General features: G+C 45.8%; 1 protein-coding gene across 1 annotated transcript; it reads left to right on the plus strand.

The window, feature by feature from the left end:
- Positions 1 to 921: 921 nt before the first annotated feature.
- Positions 922 to 4,325, plus strand: LOC129328174 (zinc finger protein 501-like). Its single transcript, XM_054977030.1, has 2 exons — positions 922 to 1,076; positions 2,947 to 4,325. The coding sequence occupies exon 2, from the start codon at positions 2,982 to 2,984 to the stop codon at positions 4,323 to 4,325; it is 1,344 nt and encodes a 447-aa protein (XP_054833005.1). The 5' UTR covers positions 922 to 1,076; positions 2,947 to 2,981.
- The last annotated feature ends 16,375 nt before the right edge of the window (positions 4,326 to 20,700 follow it).

Here is a 20,700-nt window from a genome sequence, read left to right on the forward strand (position 1 = left end):
CCTGCCCTCCCTTTCCTGATCTGTCCAGGATCTGAGACTCAGCATTGCTGTCAGGTGGCCATCTAGCCTCTGCTTAAAAACCTCAGAGGAAGGAGAGCCCACCCCCTTCCGAGGAAGCCTGTTCCACTGAAGGACCGCTCTAACTGTCAGGACGATCATCCTAATGTTTAGCCGAAAACACTTTTGATTTCATTTCATCCTGTTGGATCTGGTCCAACCTTCTGTGGCAACGGAAAACTGTTCTGTGCCATCCTCTATATGGCAGCCCTTCAAGTACTTGGTTATCATATCACTTCTCAGTTGTCTCCTCCCCAGGCTAAACATACTGAGCTCCTTCAACCTTTCCTCATAGGTCTTGATCTCCAGACCCCTCACCATCTCAGTTGTCCTCCTCTGAACATGTTTCATCTTGTTTATATCCTTCCTAAATTGTGGTGCCCCAACCTGAACACAATACTCTAGGTGAGGTGCAACCGGAGCAGAGTAGAGTGATACCATCCCTTTGTGTGATCTGGACACTCTGCTTCTGTTGCGACAGCCAGAATCGCATTTGCCTTCTTAGCTACCACATCACGCTGCTGACTCATGTTCAGTGTATGTGGTTCTTGTGGAGTATATGCTCCTTATAACTGGACTTGCTTAATAAAGCTAAAATATCTTTTACTTCTGGTGTCCATAATACCTGTTTCTAGGGGTCTTGGGTGGGTGTAGTTTCAGTGCCTGAGAAGGGAAGCAAGAGCTCTCTAGGTTCAGATAACAAGGCAGGATGTTGGATGAAGAGAGACCAGCTTGGAGGTGACATCAAGGCTGAAAACCTGTATCTTGTGAGATAGGCTTGATTTGGGAGGGGGGCAGGGTAACACGTCTTGCCCTTTTTCTGTTAATATCCCTCTGTTGGCCCAGCTGGTTCTAGCAGACTCTCAGCTCCAGAACTCAAGGACTGGATTCATTCAACAGATGCACGGGGTTTGTAAGACTCAAGTCAGTCAGCGACCATCGTGTGTTCCTTTTCTTAGTCGGTATCCGAGACCTGCCACTATATTTTCTCTAGAGCTGCACCTGCTGTGAAAAAGCTGGTTAGTTAAGAACATGTTCCCTGGCTTCCTCCCCACAGGCCTTGCTTCTTGCTCAAACTACAAATGTCACCCTGTTCGGGCAGCAGGTTCGGGGAGTCAGGAGGGATTTCTGCTGCGATGAGTAAATCTCAGACACCCACCAGGATGACTTTTGTCCTGGTTTCCGAGCAGGGCTGCGTCTCTCTCAAGGGTCATTTCCCTCACAGGGGAGTGCAGGAGCCTCCTGGGGTGTTGTATGAAAGAGCCACAGAGTTAGCAGGGGAGCTCTGAGCTGAGCTGGATGTAGCCCAGGCTGAGGATCCGCAGGGGCCCTGGGCCTGCCGGGGGTGGAACTGAAGGGAGAGTGACGTCCTTTCCTGGGTTCGGTTCTCTTCTTGAATGTATGCTGGACCCTTTATTCCCCCCCCCCCCCATTTCTGCTTCCTTCCCATGTTTTATTGTTAAAGACGTGGATTAGACCCCTGATCCTTTGTTATACTGAAAGGAAAGAAAAAGGGTGATGAAGATTTGTTTCTGAAATTGTGGAGTACCCTTCTGAGGATAGCAGGACATGTCTTTCCAGTTATGGCCAGAGAGAACTTTGTAGGTCGGGCACCTCAGACAGGAAATCCACACGGCCTTTAGCACTGCCTCAATTCCATCACCCCCCACCCACCCCCCAATGACATGGAAAGAATAAATAATCCACCATTGGACAGTCTGAGTACAAACTTAGTGTCTTCTTGCTGCATTCTGGGTCAGTCCCTCTGACTTGTAGTTCATGGCGAAGAAGGATCTCTGCGCCAATCACTGTCCCAGGAAAATCCTGTTTTCCATTTAACTGTCCCAAACAAGAGATCGGTCAGTACTCAGTTCCATCCAGCATTCCCAGTGTTAGGTAAATATTTTTAGAGTACACTGCTTTTCAAAATACATTTCCCTTAAAGCCAACTTTCTCAAGTAATCAAGACACTAAATAGTGATGCATAAAGAACTATGAGCTTTATTTATTAATTTATTAATAAAACCAGAGGCAGATGCCCTCATTAGAACATATGTGTACCAAATAATCACAGCAGAGACTATTATAGGCCCTTAAATCTTAATAGTTTACAGAACTGAAGATCAGAGGTCAGCACACAGTTTATACACATTCTTTAGAGCTAATGCAAATATTTCTTTAGAATTTACAGCCTTCTCGGACAATACATGCTCAGTATAAATATGTTAAATGTCTGGAGTCATACTTCTTGCAAAGGAGCATAGAAGGTTCCTGAGAAACTGCTTTCCAAGGCTAATTCTTGACTGCATATCTGCCATGAATGCAATTGCATGTTCTATGCTGGGCCATGAATGAAATACGTGTTCTGTATGACCGTTGGGGCCGGGTGGATGTTTCTTAGGGGTACTATACTAGCAGGTTATCTCACAAATACTTACTTTCACTTTCCCAGCCGAGTGTAGCAACTGTCCTTGAAGGCTGGCTGGAACTGGTTTGAAATGTATCAGTCTTGGGAACGAAAATGATTTCATTCTTTTGCTGTCTAGGATAAACCCATCTTCGTGTCTCCCCCACCCTTGGGCATCTTTGCACCCAAATCCTAACAGTCCCTGTCCTGAGGACGTCAAGCTATCCTATAAGTAACATTGCCCTTGCCATTCATATCAGTTCTGCCAATACCTCTGTATGAGCACCTTGAACCTGATGGATCTCTAATAAAGTTATTTCAACCAAAACACCAGAGTGTTTGGTGTGGAGAACTTGGGGAACTACTTGCCAAGGACTGACAACTATATAAGTTATCATATAACCAACTATATAAGTTGGTTTAGTTCTAGGATCTCTTTTTTTGTGTTTATGTTGATACCAGGTTTCTATTTCTTTCTGCAGACGGTGTGTGGAAGTCAGCAACTGAATATCCAGTGATGGAGAGAGAACACACGTATTCAGATGTGGAAGAGAACTTTGAATATTGTGATATATTGAGCATGGTGGAGGGAACAAACCCACTTAATGAGAAGGAAAATTGTGATGTCTTCCAAGGGGACAGTTTTCAAGAAATCCTACCCCTTCAGAAAATATCCAAAGGAGACAATAGAGAAGAGCGCCCTGGAAGTGCAGAAGGTCTTTCTGAAACAGCAGATACGACTATGCATTGGAACACCCATAATACAAAGAGAGCATTTAAATGCCTGGAATGTGGAAAAACCTTTGGATGGAAACAAACTCTAACTTCCCATCAAAGAATTCACACAGGGGAGAACCCATATAAATGCCTGGATTGTGGAAAATGCTTCAGTCTGAGTGGACACCTAACTGTCCACCAAAGAATTCACACAGGGGAGAAACCATACAAATGCCTGCAGTGTGGAAAAAACTTCAGCGAGAGTGGAAGCCTTACTGCCCACCGAAGAATTCACACAGGGGAGAAACCATACAAATGCCTGGAGTGTGGAAAAGGCTTCACTCAGTATGGAAACCTTACTGTCCACCGAAGAATTCACACAGGGGAGAAGCCGTTTAAGTGTCTAGAATGTGGGCAAGGCTTTAAAAGGAAGTATGATCTAAGTACCCATGTAAGAATTCACACAGGGGAGAAACCATACAAATGCCTGGAGTGTAGAAAAGGCTTCACTCAGAATGGAAACCTTACTACCCACCGAAGAATTCACACAGGGGAGAAACCTTATAAATGCCTGGAGTGTGGAAAATGCTTCATTTGGAGTGGAGAACTTACTGTCCACCGAAGAATTCACACAGGGGAGAAGCCATATAAGTGTCTAGAATGTGGGAAAGGCTTTAAATGGAACAGTAATCTAGATTCTCATGTAAAAATCCACACAGGGGAGAAACCATACAAATGTCTGGAGTGTGGAAAAAGCTTCAGACGGAGTGAACACCTTACTGCCCACCGAAGAATTCATACAGGGGAGAAACCATACAAATGCCTGGAGTGTGGAAAAGGCTTCACTCACAATGGCAACCTTACTGCCCACCGAAGAATTCATACAGGGGAGAAACCATATAAATGCCTGGAGTGTGGAAGAAGCTTCAGTGACGGTGGAAGCCTTAATGCCCACCGAAGAATTCATACAGGGGAGAAGCCATATACGTGTCTAAAATGTGGGAAAGGCTTTAAACGGAGAAAAGAACTAGCTTCCCATGAAAGAATCCACACAGGGGAGAAACCATATACATGCTTGCAGTGTGGGATAAGGTTCAGTCACAGGCCAGCCCTTACTACCCATCAAAAAATAGTTCACAGATGAGAGAACCATACAAATGCCTGGAGTGTGGGGGAAAATTCAGTTAGAATGCAAAACTTACTCTCCATCAAAGAAGTCACACAGGAGAGAAAAATATAAATGCCTGCAGTGGGGAAAAAGTTTCAGACTCAGTTTGGTTCTTTCTTACCATCAAAGAATCCACACAGGGGAGAAACTATATCAGTGCCTGGAGTGTGGGAAAAGCTTCAGATACATTGCAGCACTTTCTTCCCATCATAGAATCCATACAACGGAGAATCCATATAAATGCCTTGAGTGTGGAAAGAGCTACTCTTCAAACAGAGAACTTGCTAAACATCAGAGGATTCACGCAGACAAGAAACCATATCAATGTCTGGAGTGTGGGAGAAGCTTCAGTCAAAATCCTGCCCTTATTGCCCATCAAAAAATAGTTCACTGAACAGCTCTGCTTTGAAAATCTTTTAGCATTTTATTCTTCAGCAAGTCCAATTTACTGCAAAAAGTATCTCCCATCTTTTGAATTATATCTGGAGCTAGTGAATGATCCAGGGAGTATTTTCACCATGTACTTTGAGCCATCTTTTATTAATTTAGCCAATTAAAATAAAAATTTTAACGTTCAGATTCAGAGAAGAAAAAAAATTGAAATGCTATTTCCTTTAAATCCAGTACTTGGCACTATTAGATCAAAGTATTATAATAAAAAAAAATTCAAGTTGAAACCTGAGACTTTTTTGTTGGGAATGATGGACAGCCCGTTGGAAAGAAGTTTTGGAACTTTGTTCTTATATATGATCACAACAGCAAGAGTATTGTATGTACAAAAATGGAAAACTCCAACATTGCTCACAATGGTGGATAAAAGTTTTGGAGTTTGCATCAATGGCAAAACTCACTTCATTGATTAGAGAAAAAACATTATCTACATTTTAGGCTGAATGGAGCCATTTACAGACTTTTTACATGAAATTAATAATAATGTATTGTCGAAGGCTTTCACGGCCGGAGAACGATGGCTGTTGTGGGTTTTCAGGGCTGTATTGCCGTGGTCTTGGCATTGTAGTTCCTGATGTTTCGCCAGCAGCTGTGGCTGGCATCTTCAGAGGTGTAGCACCAAAAGAGCACCAAATCATTAATAGCACCAAATCATTAATAATAATGATTTGATGCTATCTGGATTTATGGATTAAGACTCATGAACAATAAAAAGGGGGCTCTTATGCTTAACATAGAATAAGCGAGTTTTTGAAAACAGTATATATTTGTTGTGGAGAAAATTAGAACTCAGTGTGTAGTTTAGTTTTTGTCCCTTTCTTTTTCTTATCTTTCTAAACTACTTTTATTATTAGCTGCTTGTCTTGCGTGTTATTTTGTGTTGATTGTTAGTGTGATTCTTTTTAGATTGATGGTTGTTGTGGGTTTTCCGGGCTGTATTGCCGTGGTCTTGGCACTGTAGTTCCTGATGTTTCGCCAGCAGCTGTGGCTGGCATCTTCAGAGGTGTAGCACCAAAAGACTGAGAGATCCCTGTCTTTTGGTGCTACACCTCTGAAGATGCCAGCCACAGCTGCTGGCGAAACGTCAGGAACTACAATGCCAAGACCATGGCAATACAGCCCGGAAAACCCACAACAACCATCGTTTTCCAGCCGTGAAAGCCTTCGTCAATATATCTTTTTAGATTGTTGTGTTTTTTTATCATTTGTTTATTAGTTATAGTTTAAACAAATAAAATTTATTTTTAAGTTTTTTTTCAGAACACTTTACAGAGCATGTTATTTTTTCTTTTCGCCTGGAGTGTGGAAAAAGTTTCAGACAGAGTTCAGGTCTGTCTTACCATGAAAGAATTCACACAGGGAGGAAACCATAAAAGTGCTGGAGTGTGGGAAAATCTTCCTTTCGAACAGTGATCTTACTTACCACGATAGGATTCACATAGGGGAGAAACTATATAAATGCTTGCAGTATGTAAAAAGTTTCAGAAACAATTCAGGTCTGTCTTACCATGAAAGAATTCACACAGGGAGGAAACCATGTAAGTGCTGGCATGTGGGAAAAGCTTCCCTTCGAACAGCGATCTTACTAACCACGATAGGATTCACATAGGGGAGAAACCATATAAATGCTTGCAGTATGTAAAAAGTTTCAGAAACAATTCGGGTCTTTCTTACCATCAATGAATTCACAGAGGGGAGAAACCATAGAAATACCTAGAGTGTGGAAACAGCTTCTCTTCAAACAGTGAACTTACTAAATATCATAGTATTCACACAGGAGAAACTATATAAATGCGTGCAGTGTAGAAAAAGCTTCAAACACACTTTTGGTCTCTTTTTGCATCATAGAATCCATATAGGGGAGAAACCATATAAGTGCCTGGAGTGTAGAAAGAGCTGCTCTCTCTCTGAACAGCAAGCTTGCTAAACATCACCATATCAACATGGGGAGAAACCATATAAATTCCTTGAGGGTGGAAAAAGTTTGTTGATGTTCAGCTCTTCTTTCCCACCAAAGAATTCACAAAGTGGAAAAAATTCTAAATGCCTGGAGTGTGACAAAGGCTTTAAAAAGAAGCATCAACTTGGTTGCCATCCAAGAATCCACACATGGAGAAACCACATAATTTCCTGTTGTAGGGAGAAGCTTCAGACAGAGTTCAACTCTTGCTTATCAGCAAAAAATTAACACAGCAAGCTGAATATATTACTCAGTTAATCAGTATGTGCTAGAACTTAGAATGTTTTAACAGAAGTTCATCTTGGGAATTATAGTGCCTGACCCCACAAGTTTCAGTTCCTGGGGCATTCAGAGCCTGCCAAAACTGTTAACGGCCATTTCCTCTTCTGTTCATTTACACCTCGGTAGGGAAAGGAGCAGTCATCTCTTTTTTATCACCACATAGACTGAGTCTACAAAGCCCTATGATGGACCTTTATCCATGAAAGATGCAGTCTCTCCTTTCACTGTCTAGTAGAACTGTGAGTAGAGACTCCTTGTATGTATGAAGTTAAATAAAAACAATTTAAGCTTGCAGCCGGTGTGTGTGCATTGATCCTTAATGACAAAGGGCTGGGATTCCCTTCTCAGGTCAGAATAGGGAGAAAAAATATAAATGCCTGGAATGTGAGAATAGCTTTGGGAGGAGGGATAGGGTTCACATGCAGGAGACAGCCTGAAGTGCTGGGAAATCTTCCTTCAAAGTGGAAGTCTTTCTTCCCACCAAAGAATTCACACAGGGAAAAAATCTTATGAATGCCAGCAGTCTTGAAAACGCTTCCATCATGGTGGAAACTGAACGTCCCATTAAAATAACTCATACCAGAGAGAAAACCTAGACATTTCCGGAGTGTGGGATCACATTGCAATGCAAATTGTCTTTGAAAATTAGAAGGGAATGCAATAGAATATTTGTACAATATATAATTCAGAAAACTGACTAAATGCTTTGTAGAGTAAAACTACATCTCTTTAACATCTCTTCAAGAGGGTAGTTGTATAAAGAGAATAGCACTGTTTCCATTTTATAAATTGTGCTTATGGAACGATACCGTTGTGGGAGCCTTTCTGACCTCAATCGGCAGCCTATTCCATTCAGCAGGGGCCTCCAGAAAGAATGCTTCCGTACAGGTAGCCGTTCCCCTTCCATGTTAACGTTGCTCAGGTGAGCGGAGCTTTGGCAGCAGGTCGTGCTGAATGAGGCGGCCCTGCGGTTATGTGGGAACAAGGCCCTGAAATATGTTCAGGTATACACTGGCACCTGGAATTGAGCCTGAAAACTAATCAGTGTGTGTAATCTGTCTTCTGTGCCTAAGTTTTAATAGTAATCAAGTTCTAGTATTCTGTAGTGGCTGGCGTTTCTGTCTTCAATGGCAGAGTGTGTTACAGTAGTCTGACCGTGTGATTACTGTGGCTGGATCCACATGGCTGGATCAGCAGGTCAAGGTAAAGAGCCTTCCTGCATGCATAGAAGTAGACAGGGCTTTTCTTCAGCTGGAACGCGGTGGAATGGAGTTCTGGAACCTCTTGAAAATGGTCACATGGCTGGTGGCCCCGCCTCCTGATCTCCAGACAGAGGGGAGTTTGGATTGCCCTCTGCGCTGCTCCAGTGGTGTGGAAGTCAATCTAAACTCCCTTCTGTCTGGAGATCAGGGGGCGGGGCCACTAGCCATGTGACCGTTTTCGCCAAGGGTGATTTAAACTTTTAAAAACTCCCCCCTTGTTCCAGCTGACCCAAAGTGATGTCATTGGCCCTGGGAGCATGCATGCCCTTTGCGCACGCACATGTGGTACCAGGGGCACTACCTCCCACCAAGAATTGCCCCCTGTGCTGGCAACCCACTGAGTTCCACCCCCTCTCCCCCCCCCAAGCCCTGGAAGTAGATATATATGAGTCCCCTGTTGTGATTGTTTTTGCTTTGAGGCAGGAAAAGCCTATCAGTTAGTGGGCTCAATTCAAGGTTTTGGCAATCCCAAACAAAGCCCTTCCTATCTGTATGACAGCCTCTTTCCCTCAGCTCCACCACGGCAGCTTCGCTCATCTGAACAAGGCCATCTTCAGATGCCACCCTGCAATTGGGCAAAATTAACAGCTACCCATCTGCGTGCTTTCTCTGTCTCAGCCTCCACCTTATGAAAGGGCCTGCCTGGAGAGGTCAGGAAAGCTCCGGTTCTCCCGGCTTTCCGCAAACTGCAAAACAGAGTTATTCAGGAGACTGCCTGAGCAACAAATGCTCACTCTATGCACTGTATTTCATAAATAACAATTTAAAGACACGACTCCAGATAACTGAAGCAAGGTAAGTAATGAGAGTCCATTCTTTTTTCAAAGCAACCATTGCTCACTCTTTATACACTGTAGTAATTAAAGTCTATTCATAGTAATGCTCTTATCTTCTTTCGTTTTGCAGCTTGTCCTTTTGCAGCTTGTCCTGCTCAGGCAGTCCCCCAACACAAATGGTTTCTCAGCAACTACCATGGACCACCCACAGCAACATAAACCCAGGGACCAAACCTTGCGATGGACCCTGTCTGCACTGGGCAAACATTCCGGTCCCTGCTTGAGAAAACCAATGGACACAAATCTGACATGAGAAACCGTATTATCCAGTAAGGGAACTTTGTAAATATCCCTGATTTTAATTGGCTGTTTTTAACGCATTTTATCAGACTATCAGCTTTGTGCCCTATCAGTTAATTGTAACTTATCTTTTAATTATCACTTGTCATTTAATTGTCTGTAAGTTAGACTACTTCTCCCTGAGTACTTTTATTCCATTCTATTTCATTTCTTCTCTTATTTGTTTGAACTGATGGCCGCTTCTATCCCCCTTTCTGTCTAAATGCTCATTTCTGTTTCTGCCCCTTACAACGAATTTTCCCTTTGGCAGACTGACGCCTTGGCCTTCCTAACTCAACTTTTCTCTTTCTCCTTCACACAGAGAATTTACTCCGGAAAGAGTCATGATGGAATTCACCTCAAAAACTGGGGTTGCCAGCTCCAGGTGGGGAAATCCCGGGAGATTCGTGGGGTAGAGGCTGGACAGGGTGGGGTTTGGGGAGGGGAGGGCCCTCAACAGTGTACAATGCCTGAGAGCCTACCCTGCAAAGCAGCCCTGGGGAATTGCTCTCTCTGGCCGGGAGATCTGCGGCAATTCCGGGAGGCCTCCAGCCGCCCCCCCCCGGAGGTTGGCACCCTTCCCTCCAACCCGCCTGCCTCGTTCCTCCCCACCTGGAAACCTTCCCCAGAAGAGGGATTTGATCTCCCCTCCGCCTCTCTGAAGGGCTGGGCGGACTCTCGGAACCCCACTTTGCCATCAATGCGGTTGGTCTTCAGTTAGGAGCCGCCCTGAGTTCGCCAAAGGCTCTGCCAGGCCTCTGGCTAGAAAAACGGAACCCGCCAAAGTTCCTCCTGCCAAAGTAAACGCAAAGCCCCTTTTGCAGAGAGGGCGGGGAAGAGGCAGCGAAGCGCACCTGGCCGTGATGTCCCCTCCCCTCCCCGCCCTGTCGATCTTCCGCAGGAAGGAAGCCCTGCGGCTCGGCGGGTTGACTTATTAGCGGAGCGGTGCGTGCCTTTCTTCTTAGCATTTCATTGTCTCCATTGCTGTGCTGCTGGGGAGTTTTGGAAAGGCAATAAAACTTGCAGCCGCGCCGAGCCGAGCGCCACCTCGAGCTTCTCCTGGCCGGCGATGGGCGATCTGGGCCCCCCTTGCAAGGCGGCGGCGGTTGGAGGCGGGCCAGGCGCTTCCTCCCCCTCTCTTTCCCTTCCCCTTTTTTTGCAAAGAGTCTGCAGTTTTCTTGCAAGGAAGTGGAGCAGCCCCTGCGCAGAGCCGGTGAGCTGCGAACGTATTGGCGGGGGGGGGGGGGGGGCAGGGAAGCGGGTCGGAGCCGTGAAAAATGCGGCCCGGGCGGTGGGCTTGGGGCGCGCAGCCTTGCACGGGCTGCATTTCTTCCGTTGCAAACAGGACGCCCCAGAGAGGGGGCAGAAGTCCCGCCTGGGTGTTGCTTCCCAAGGCCGGATCCTGCGCCTCCCGCTCGCAGATCACGGATATCAGGCATGTCTTGGGGAGCCGGATTTAAAAGCCCCTCCCCAGCTCCTTAACGGGGGGCTGCCTGGTGTTGCAAAGGCTGGATCGAGCAGTTCCCAGAGACTCCCGGGAGCTGGTTTCTGCCCCCGGAGCTCAGCTGTCATTCTGGGAGCTGTCCAGGCGCCACCTGGAGGTTGGCAACGGTAGGGCTGCCCTGGCCAGCGGCAGAGGGGACCCCCCGTTTCGTCTGCATTCAGCTTCCCAGCGAGCCCTAAAGGGCATGCTCAAGACTTGCTGAGGAAATGACTTGCTCAGATCTTGCAAACGGGTGTGTGTGGCTTCCTTTATCCAGTCCGGTCATCTCGTTGTAGGTCTTCCTTTTCTCCCAGCTTTATTGACTTTTCCAGAGAATCTTGTCTTCTCGTGATGTGACCAAAGCCTCAGTTTGGTCATTTTAGCTTCAAGGGAGAATTCAGGCTTGATTGGATCTGGAACCCACTTATTGGTCTTTTGGGCCTTCCAGGGCACCCGCAAAGCTGCTCCTTCCAACTACCGTTAAATATGGCGAGCGCAGGAAGCTCCGGGGTTGGTCTGCAAAGCGAGCAAGGATGGAGTCCCTGATAAGTACCCAAAACACAACTTCCACGTTCTGCTTCAGCATTCAGGAGCTCGGGATGTTTAGCCTGGAGGGGAGACGACTGAGAGGTGAGAGGAGAACCATCTTCAAGTACTTGAAGCAAAATAGTAAGGAGTCCGGTAGCACCTTGAAGACTAACCAACTTTGTTTTAAGGTGCTTTATGTCTTTAAGGTGCTACTGGACTCTTTACTGTTTCGCTCCTCCAGACTAACATGGCTAACTCCTCTGGATCTAAGTCCTTGAAGGGCTGTCATACAGAGCAGGGGTCCCCAACCCCCAGTCCTTCAGTGGAACTGCCTTCCTCAGGAGGTGATGGGCTCTCCTTCTTTGGAGGTTTTTAAGCAGAGGCTAGATGGCCATCTAGCCACAATGTGAATTCTGTGAACCTGGGCAGATCATGAGAGGGAGGGCAGGAAGAGCTACAGCAGTGCTTAGTTCTCGCGGACCTTCTTACATGCCCAGGGTAAGGCTGATCGCCACCTTGGGTTCAGGTAGCAATTCTGCACAGGCCAGTTTGGCTAGGGATCTTGGAGGGGTTTTGCCGTCTTCTGGGTACAGAGCAGGGTCACTGGGGCAGTCAGGGGGAGGATAGTTGTGAATTTCCCGCATTGTGCAGGGGGTTGGACTAGATGGCCCTAGAGGTCCCTTCCAACCCTATGATTCTATAAGCACAGCATAGATGAGATGGACAGCTCCTATACAAAAAGCCGAGTCCTCATTTGAGGCCAGGCTGGTGTTATCCTACACCAGCAGCAAGAGACCTTTTTTGGCTCCTTGATTTGAACTGGGCTGTTTTATTCTTGTACGTAAGTTTTTTTCCCTTTTAATTTGAAGGTATGGCGTAAGTGTATACCTTTTATATTTATTTATGTATTAATAAGTTATGTTTTGGGTGGGGGGACTTTTTCAAGTTAATAGTTTGTTGTGAAATCTTTTAAACGTGTCCTTGAAAATAATGAGAGCTTTTGTGTTTGCTGACTAATTTCTGGCCTTTGCTTTATGGGGCTGTCTTTAAAACAGAAGTGGTTTGAATAAAAAGGACAAAACCGAAAGGTTCTGATGAAGATTCAATAAAAATGGACTTGGGCTGGCAATCTGTCTGTCACGTGATTTAACTCCTTTTTGATATATTATACATTTGTACTGTCTACTTGCCACCTTTTATTTTTCTCAAATTGTGAATTCAATTACTATTTTCAGATCATAAATTAAAGTACATCCCTTCTTGTCATTTGCTAGATTAAAAAGGGGATACATAAATTAACAGAGGAGGGAGAGCAGGCTATTTCAGAGTTTCCTTGCCTTTAGTAGCAAGGTCTCTTCGTGCCTTTGCAGGACTTCGGGGCCCCTCCGGCCGGTCTTGTCATTCAAAAGGAACTTTATAGCACCGGAGCACAGAGATCCTTCTGCCTTCACAGCTCCAGAGCCAAGATGGAAACAAAGAATTCATCTGGGTCAAAAGCAGAATGGGGCCCTGAGGCCACAGAGGCAGCGATCAGTGGGGAATTCTGGGAAAGGTCTGTGCAAAATATTCCAGATGAGGATGCCACCAGCTCAGTAGGAGAGGCCCATCACTTCCAGCACGCCCGCTACCAGGAGGTCGAGGGGCCCCGAGAGGTCTGCAGCCGCCTCCACCAACTTTGCCAGCAGTGGCTGAAGCCAGAAAGGTGCAGTAAGATGGAGATCTTGGACCTGGTGGTCTTGGAGCAACTCCTGGCCATCCTGCCCCCGGAGATGGAGAGCTGGGTCCGGGAATGCGGTCCGCAGACCAGTTCCCAGGCAGTGGCCTGTTGGAGGGTGTGTATTCAGCGTGACTGCACCAGCTTAAGGAGGATCCACAAAGAGTCCACACCTTGTTAGTTTAGCAAAGGTGTATAATACAGTTTATTTATAGGTGGATAAAGAGCAATATATACAAGTTTACAGTCCAGAGAGACAAAGTGCTTCGCCTACACCTGGACTAGCAAGAAGCCCCAACCATACTGTACATGGTAGCTATATATACATGTAGACACCCAATCAGATACATGCATGAGTTTAGCTGAGTCATTCACCTGATGAGTCTACCTGTCATACTGATCGTTCTGATCTAAAGCCTCTGCACACTGGCTTTTGACACTTAGATATCAACACTCCTCCAAGCCAGTATGAGAGCAGTTTAAGGCATCACGTAATCGTTCAAATGGTACAGCACACAAACTTTTAGTAAACATGTCTGCAATATTGTCACCAGATGTACATCTAAACAATCTTATGAATCCTCGCTCTACAGCACATCTTACGTTCAAATACCTGATTAAGATGTGTTTACTGCGTGTTTTGGTTCCACCATCTTGGGCTAACTGTTGTGCTGCTGTATTATCTCCATAAACAGCAATAGGTACTGCACAATGCATTTTCATGTCAGACATGAGCTGTTGTATTACTTCCAGCTCTAAGATACCTTGACTCATGGCAGCGACCTCTGCCTCACACGATGAATGTGCTAACAAAGACTGTTTTAATGTCTTATGTGCAATGAGAGCACCTCCTACAAATATGGCTAGTCCTGTAGTGGATTTACCGTCAGGGCGATCTGCCCAACTAGCATCACAAAACATAGTGATCTGCATAGGTTCAGTGGCTTTTAGAACCAAAGAGAAATTGAGAGTAGCCTTAAGATATTTCAAGACGCGTTTTGCTGCTATCCAATCCCTATGGAAAGGCTTAGCACACCTTTGGCATAGCATGTTTACTGCTTGTGTTATATCTGGACGGCCCCAACATGAGAGATACAAAAGACTGCCCACCAATGACTGATATCTTTGTACATCTTCCCAGGGAAAATCATCTGGCTCCCTGATATACCCTGTAGTCATAGGAGTGGACACACCATGTGCTTCAGTTAATCCATACTCTGAGAGCAACTTTGTAATTTTATCTCTCTGATTCAGTTGGAAAAATCCATCCTCAGTTTTGGACACTTGCACTCCCAAATAATTGGAGATAGGACCCAAATGTTTCACTTTGCAAATATCCTTAACTATTTGTTTAAACCAACATAATTGTTCTTCTGTTTCATATATACACAATATGTCATCTACAAAAATAAGGAGTTGGACTTCTGAACCTCCTACCATTTTTGTAAAAATGCAGGCATCACCTTTGCCCTGCTCAAAGCCTGCTGCTTTTAGTGATTGTGACAGGTATTGAAACCAAGCTCGTGCTGATTGACGCAACCCATACAAGGCTCGGTTTAGTTTGAGCACCATATGTTTATTTGACACCTCATACCCTGGTATCTGCTCCATGTATAAACATTCCTGTATAGGAGCATGGAGATAAGCTGTACAGACATCAAAATGATCTATGTTTTTGTGTTGAGCCCCTGCCTTACATAAGGCTAATTTTACTGTTTCAGGCCTAACAGTAGGAGAAAATACCTGGTCATAGTCTTGGAATTGTACCTGAGAGAAACCACGGGCTACTAAGCGAGCTTTCCTCTGCACATTACCTGAGGGAAGTCGTTTCACCTTATACAGCCACCTACAACCAATAATATTTGTGTTTTTTGGCTTAGGTACAACTGTGAACACTTCATGGTCAGTTAGAGACTGATATTCGGCCTTCATGGCCTCGAGCCAAGCCTTTTTCTCTTCCCCCTCATAAGTGAGAAGCTCAGAATAATTAGCTGGCTCTTTAGCCAGCACACAGTTTGCTGCAGCTTCAAAACCATACCTTTGAGGTGGGACACCTTTATTAGGACGACTGGACACACGTATAGGAGGACTAGACCTCTGTGCGTCCTGTGTTACCTGCCTGGCTGGAGAACTAATCTCCTCTTTCACACTCACGTCCCCCTCTGGACTTGTTTCAGGCATTTCATCGGTAACTGGCAACACAATCTGGCTTTCACTCTCATACCCGTGAAGCCTTTTCCAACTTCCATGCTCACATATACTAGCAGACCTGCTGTACGATACCTTTTTGTTTTCATTTGTAAACCTGTAGGCCTTCATGCCACTCTGGTATCCAATGAATATCATCTTAGAGGCTTTTGGGCCCCCTTTTCTCCGCTGTTTTAAAGGGATATGCACCCAAGAAGTCATGCCAAACACCCTTAGTAACTTTAGGTTAGGGTCCCTGTTGAAAAGTAACCTAAAAGGTATTTCATTCACAGCACGGGACCACAGACGATTTACCACATAACAGGCACAGATAATTGCCTCAGCCCAGTAAGTTTTTGGCAAACCAGCATCAGCTAACATAGCAGCCATTTTTTCTTGTATAATGGCACCATGCCTTTCTGCCAGACCATTTTCTTGTGGCACACTTGTATTTGCTACCCTGTGCAAAACACCATATTTATCACACCAGTGAGAGAATTGTGCAGACATGAATTCCCCCCCTTGGTCAGACTGGATGGCCTTTATGTCCAGCCCCAACTGTTTTTGTACCCTTTTTGCCCAAACCTTAAACAAATCAAACGTTTGAGACTTGTGTTTCATAACATACAGCCATGAGTACCGGCTAAAATCATCCGTTAGGACCAGGGCATAACAATTTTGAGAATGGCTTTTGGGGAATGGACCAATCAGATCCATGTGTATTAATTCAAGTGGCTTTGTAGACACCCGGCCACTTTTCTTAGCTACAGGGAATGCCTTTGTTTTGACTGCTTTGCAAACAGTGCAGTCTAGGAACTCTGAGCAGCTTGACACCTTTTCTCCCTTCAGGAGTGTTAGAGTTTTGTTTATAACCCCAAAGCTAGCGTGCCCTAAACGCCTGTGCAATAAATGCACACAATTGTCATGGCTACACTTGTTTGTAACCGTGTCAGCCTTTGCCTGCCTATTCTCTACAATATAAACATTGTTTCTCAGTTCCCCAGTAACAAGAACTTTGCCAGCTTTGCTTATTTGGCATTTGTCCCCCACAAACCGGACCTCAAACCCCTTTTGGGTCAACCTACTTACTGATAATAGATTATGGTCCAAAGAGGGAACACAATATACAGGCGCAAAGTCCTCCTCCAGAGCTGTAAACCGTACAGCTCCCATGGCGCTGACTGGAGATTCTCTCCCATCTGCCAACAACACGGACTGCAGGTTGCTTCTTTGTAAATCATACAGCACCTCCTCAGATCGGGCGAAAGAATCGGTAGCGCCACTGTCAACTGTCCACTGGGAATGCGTATTTACAGTAGATGCAGTGACCAGCCTCGCATGTTGATCTGGAAACCGAGGCTCCTGTACACGTCCTTGCTTCTGCTTCTGTTGTTTTCTTCTCCTGTCCGGGCAAAACCGACGAAGGTGAGAAGTGGAGCCACAGCTGTAACATTTTCTCACGGCTGCTGCTGACAGCTGGGTGAGCTCACGCTGCTTGTTAGCAACTCCTCCGCCGTCAGTAGCTGAAACCCCTCGATGGGCCCCTCCGTCTGCTCGTTGCTCCGTCCTTGAATGCCAGCCTCCGTATGTTGAAACACGAGCCTCTTCCTCAAGAAGACGAGACGTAATATAGGAATAAGTGAGTTTATCTGGCTCCAGGCTCTCAAGGCTTGCAATAAGAGGAAAATATACATCAGGCACACTTGATAATAGAATGTATGCCTTGTCAGAGTCCTCCGTGGGCTTTCCACGAGCAGCCAGTTGCTGGAAACATTCCGTCAAACTGTTTATATGCTTCTGCATGCTCTCCCCCGGCTTGAGAGCAAGTCTGTAGAGGCGACGTGTCAGCATAATTAATGACCCTGCAGACGTTCTTGCATGTATCAGCTTCAAATCTTGCCAGGCATTTGAACTAGTAGCCGAGTCCCTGATGTGAAGCAATTGGTCATCTCCCACAGCCAGCACGATATGAGCTAAAGCACGCTCATCTGCAATCTTTTCCGCATCATTGGGGGCTGCTGGGGGGTTGCTGACACTTTTCCACAGCCCCTCTCTCTTTAGAAAATGCTCCATACGCAACGACCAAATGGAGTAGTTCACGGAGGTCAGCTTCTCCACCAACACGACCGTACTCTGTGCCATACTTGCTTCTGCACCGGTCTGAGGGAGCTCGTTTGCCTCCTCCTCCTCCTGGTCACTGACACTTTCCACCGCCAATAATTCCTCCTCCGAGGGATCGCGGCCGTCAGGTGCCAACATCCACCACCGACTCTGTTGCGTCTCTACTTCAGTAGAGCCTCCTCAGCAGCCTCCTTGGCGCAGTCTATCTGGGCCCATAACCCTGTTGGAGGGTGTGTATTCAGCGTGACTGCACCAGCTTAAGGAGGATCCACAAAGAGTCCACACCTTGTTAGTTTAGCAAAGGTGTATAATACAGTTTATTTATAGGTGGATAAAGAGCAATATATACAAGTTTACAGTCCAGAGAGACAAAGTGCTTCGCCTACACCTGGACTAGCAAGAAGCCCCAACCATACTGTACATGGTAGCTATATATACATGTAGACACCCAATCAGATACATGCATGAGTTTAGCTGAGTCATTCACCTGATGAGTCTACCTGTCATACTGATCGTTCTGATCTAAAGCCTCTGCACACTGGCTTTTGACACTTAGATATCAACATGGCCCTGGCAGAAGGCTTCCTCCTGAGCCAAGCAGAGAGTGAGAATCACAACCAGCAGGTGAGAAAGTTTTATCCTGAGGACTCAAAAAAGCAAAATATGGAAAAGTCTGTCCTAAAAATCCCCCCTGCTCAAATGCCCAGCTTTTAAAGAAATCAGCCTGCCAATCTTCCCTTCTCCACCCCTTCCCGGATGCTTCCTCTTCCGTTCCTAATTCCTCTCCCCCTTCCTTCTCTGCTCTTCCAGGGGCTGTCAGAAGGGGCTGCTGGTTTCTACAAGGCAGAAAAGGGGCCGTCCGATCCGAGGCAGAGGCCGCTCTTCTCGGGGGCCACACAGGAGAGCGATGGAGGTGGGTAAGGGTTTCTCTTGCATCTTCCCCCTCTCGGCCTCCTTCCTTCCCCACAGTAAGCAAGGCAGCCATTTCTGGGCTGCTGTTAGTGTCAGCATGGAAAAGACATTGAGATCCAGCCTCTGCTTCTGGTTCAGAATGCATTTCCTTTCAGAAGTAGAAAACTTTTTACCTCCAGAGCAGCCTTTTGAACTTCAAACCGGGTGGGGGTGGAAAGTGCCGTCAAGTCATAGCTGGCTTATAGTGACCCCTGCTGGAAGGTTTCAAGGCAAGAGACTAACAGAGGCCGGAGAGTGCTAAAACCCCTCTGAGGGTTGAGTAGGCCAGGAGGGGGTGAGTCACTGGGCGGAGGCTCAGGTAGGCACTGTTGCCTCGATGCTTCTTAGGGCTGAATGGAGTGGCATTCCAAGATGGGAAATTCCTGGAGATTTGAGAGGTGGAGCCTGGAGCGGGCAGGATATGGGGAGGGAAGAGGAGGGGCCTCATCGGGGCATAATGCCATAGAGTGCACCCTCCAAGGCAGCCATTTTGTTCAAGGGAACCGATCTCTATGGCCTGGATATCAGCTGTAATTCTAGGAGGCTTCCAGGCCCTCCAGAGACTAACATCAAATAGGGTTGATTATGGGTAACTGGCACAATACAACAAAATCAAATGTAATTTTTACTTTTTATGATTTTACTAGAAACAAAGCCTGTTGTGGGGGAAAATACAACGGGTCCAAATCAATAATTACCACACTAAAGTGAATATTTGCTCATATATTCTGCGCTCAGTGAACTTCAAGATAAATATTAAACAATCTATTCCAAAATACAGAACAATAATTTATATTCCATACAGTGAATAATACACACTTTAGTAATTTTGACAAGGACAATTTTAACACAGCTATAATAGCGATATCTGAATATTTTGCACAAAACTGAATGTTTTCCACACAAGGCTAATAATTCTTGTTGGTGTACACAAGGCTATTCATAAAGTCTAGTTGTATGTTTCAGGTGGCTGAGAAGGTATCAAAGCCTGTATCTGGCATGGACTCAACAAAGGGCCGGCTGATGTCCAACTTGTTTCCCTCTGCTTCATCAGGAGTCCCTTGTCAGAACCACCATCAACAATTCAATCTTAAACTGCAAACTTTGCATCTCTTCAGCATGTATAGAGCCTGAATATACAAACAAATATTTACTTTAGTGTGGTAATTATTGATTTGGACCCTCCAGTGTGGTTTCCACTGTTGGTTTGCCACTTGTGATCCCAGCTGGGTGAAGGGGGGTGGGCATTGGCACCAGCTTCACTCCTAATGCCAGCTGGATTAAGGTGAGGGATGGGCATTGTCCCCTGCTCCACTTCTAATACTAACTGGGTTACGGTGGGGATGGACATTGCTACCTGTTACGCTCCTAATATACACTGTGTTAAAGTGGGGGATGGGCATTGCCACCTAATCATAGAATCATAGAGTTGGAAGGGGCCACACAGACCATCTAGTCCAACCCCCTGCCCAATACAGGATCAGCCTAGAGCATCTCTGACAAGTATTCATCCAGCCTCTTCTTGAAAACTGCCAGTGAGGGGGAGCTCACCACCTCCCTAGGCAGCTGATTCTACTTTTGAACTACTCTGACCATGAAAAAGTTCTTCCTAATATCCAGCCGGTACCTTTGTGCATGTAATTGAAGCCCGTTGCTTCGGGTCCTACCCTCTGCTGCCAACTGGAACAGCTCCTTGTCCTCCTCCAAATGACAGCCTTTCAAATATTTAAAGAGAGCAATCATGACCCCCCCTCAGTCTCCTCTAAACAAAACATTCCCAAGGCCCTCATCCTTTCCTCGTAGGGCTCAGTCTCCAAATCCCTGATCATCCTCATCGCTCTCCTCTGCACCCTCTCAATTTTGTCCACATCCTTTTTGAAGTGAAACCTCCAGAACTGCACACAATACTCCAAGTGCAGCCTGACCAAGGCAGTATAAAGAGGGGCTATGACCTCCTGAGATTTTGACACTATGGCCCCTTTGATACAATCCAGGATTGAGTTAGCCTTTTTTGCCACCACATCACACTGACTGCTCATTTTTAGTTTACAGTCCACTCTTACCCCAAGATCCGTTTGACATATACTACTGCCCAGAAGTGTATCCCCCATCCAGTATTTGTGCTTCCCATTTTTGTGGCCCAGATGTAATAATGTGCACTTGTCTCAATTGAATTGCATCCTATTCGCAGCTGCCCACTTCTCCAGAGTATTCAGGTCTTGTTGAATTTTAATTCTATCTTCTTGGGTGTTTGCTACTCCTCCCAATTTGGCATCATCAGCAAATTTAATGAGCAGC

Source organism: Eublepharis macularius, chromosome 4 (genome assembly GCF_028583425.1).
Source record: "Eublepharis macularius isolate TG4126 chromosome 4, MPM_Emac_v1.0, whole genome shotgun sequence".
Taxonomy (NCBI): domain Eukaryota; kingdom Metazoa; phylum Chordata; class Lepidosauria; order Squamata; family Eublepharidae; genus Eublepharis; species Eublepharis macularius.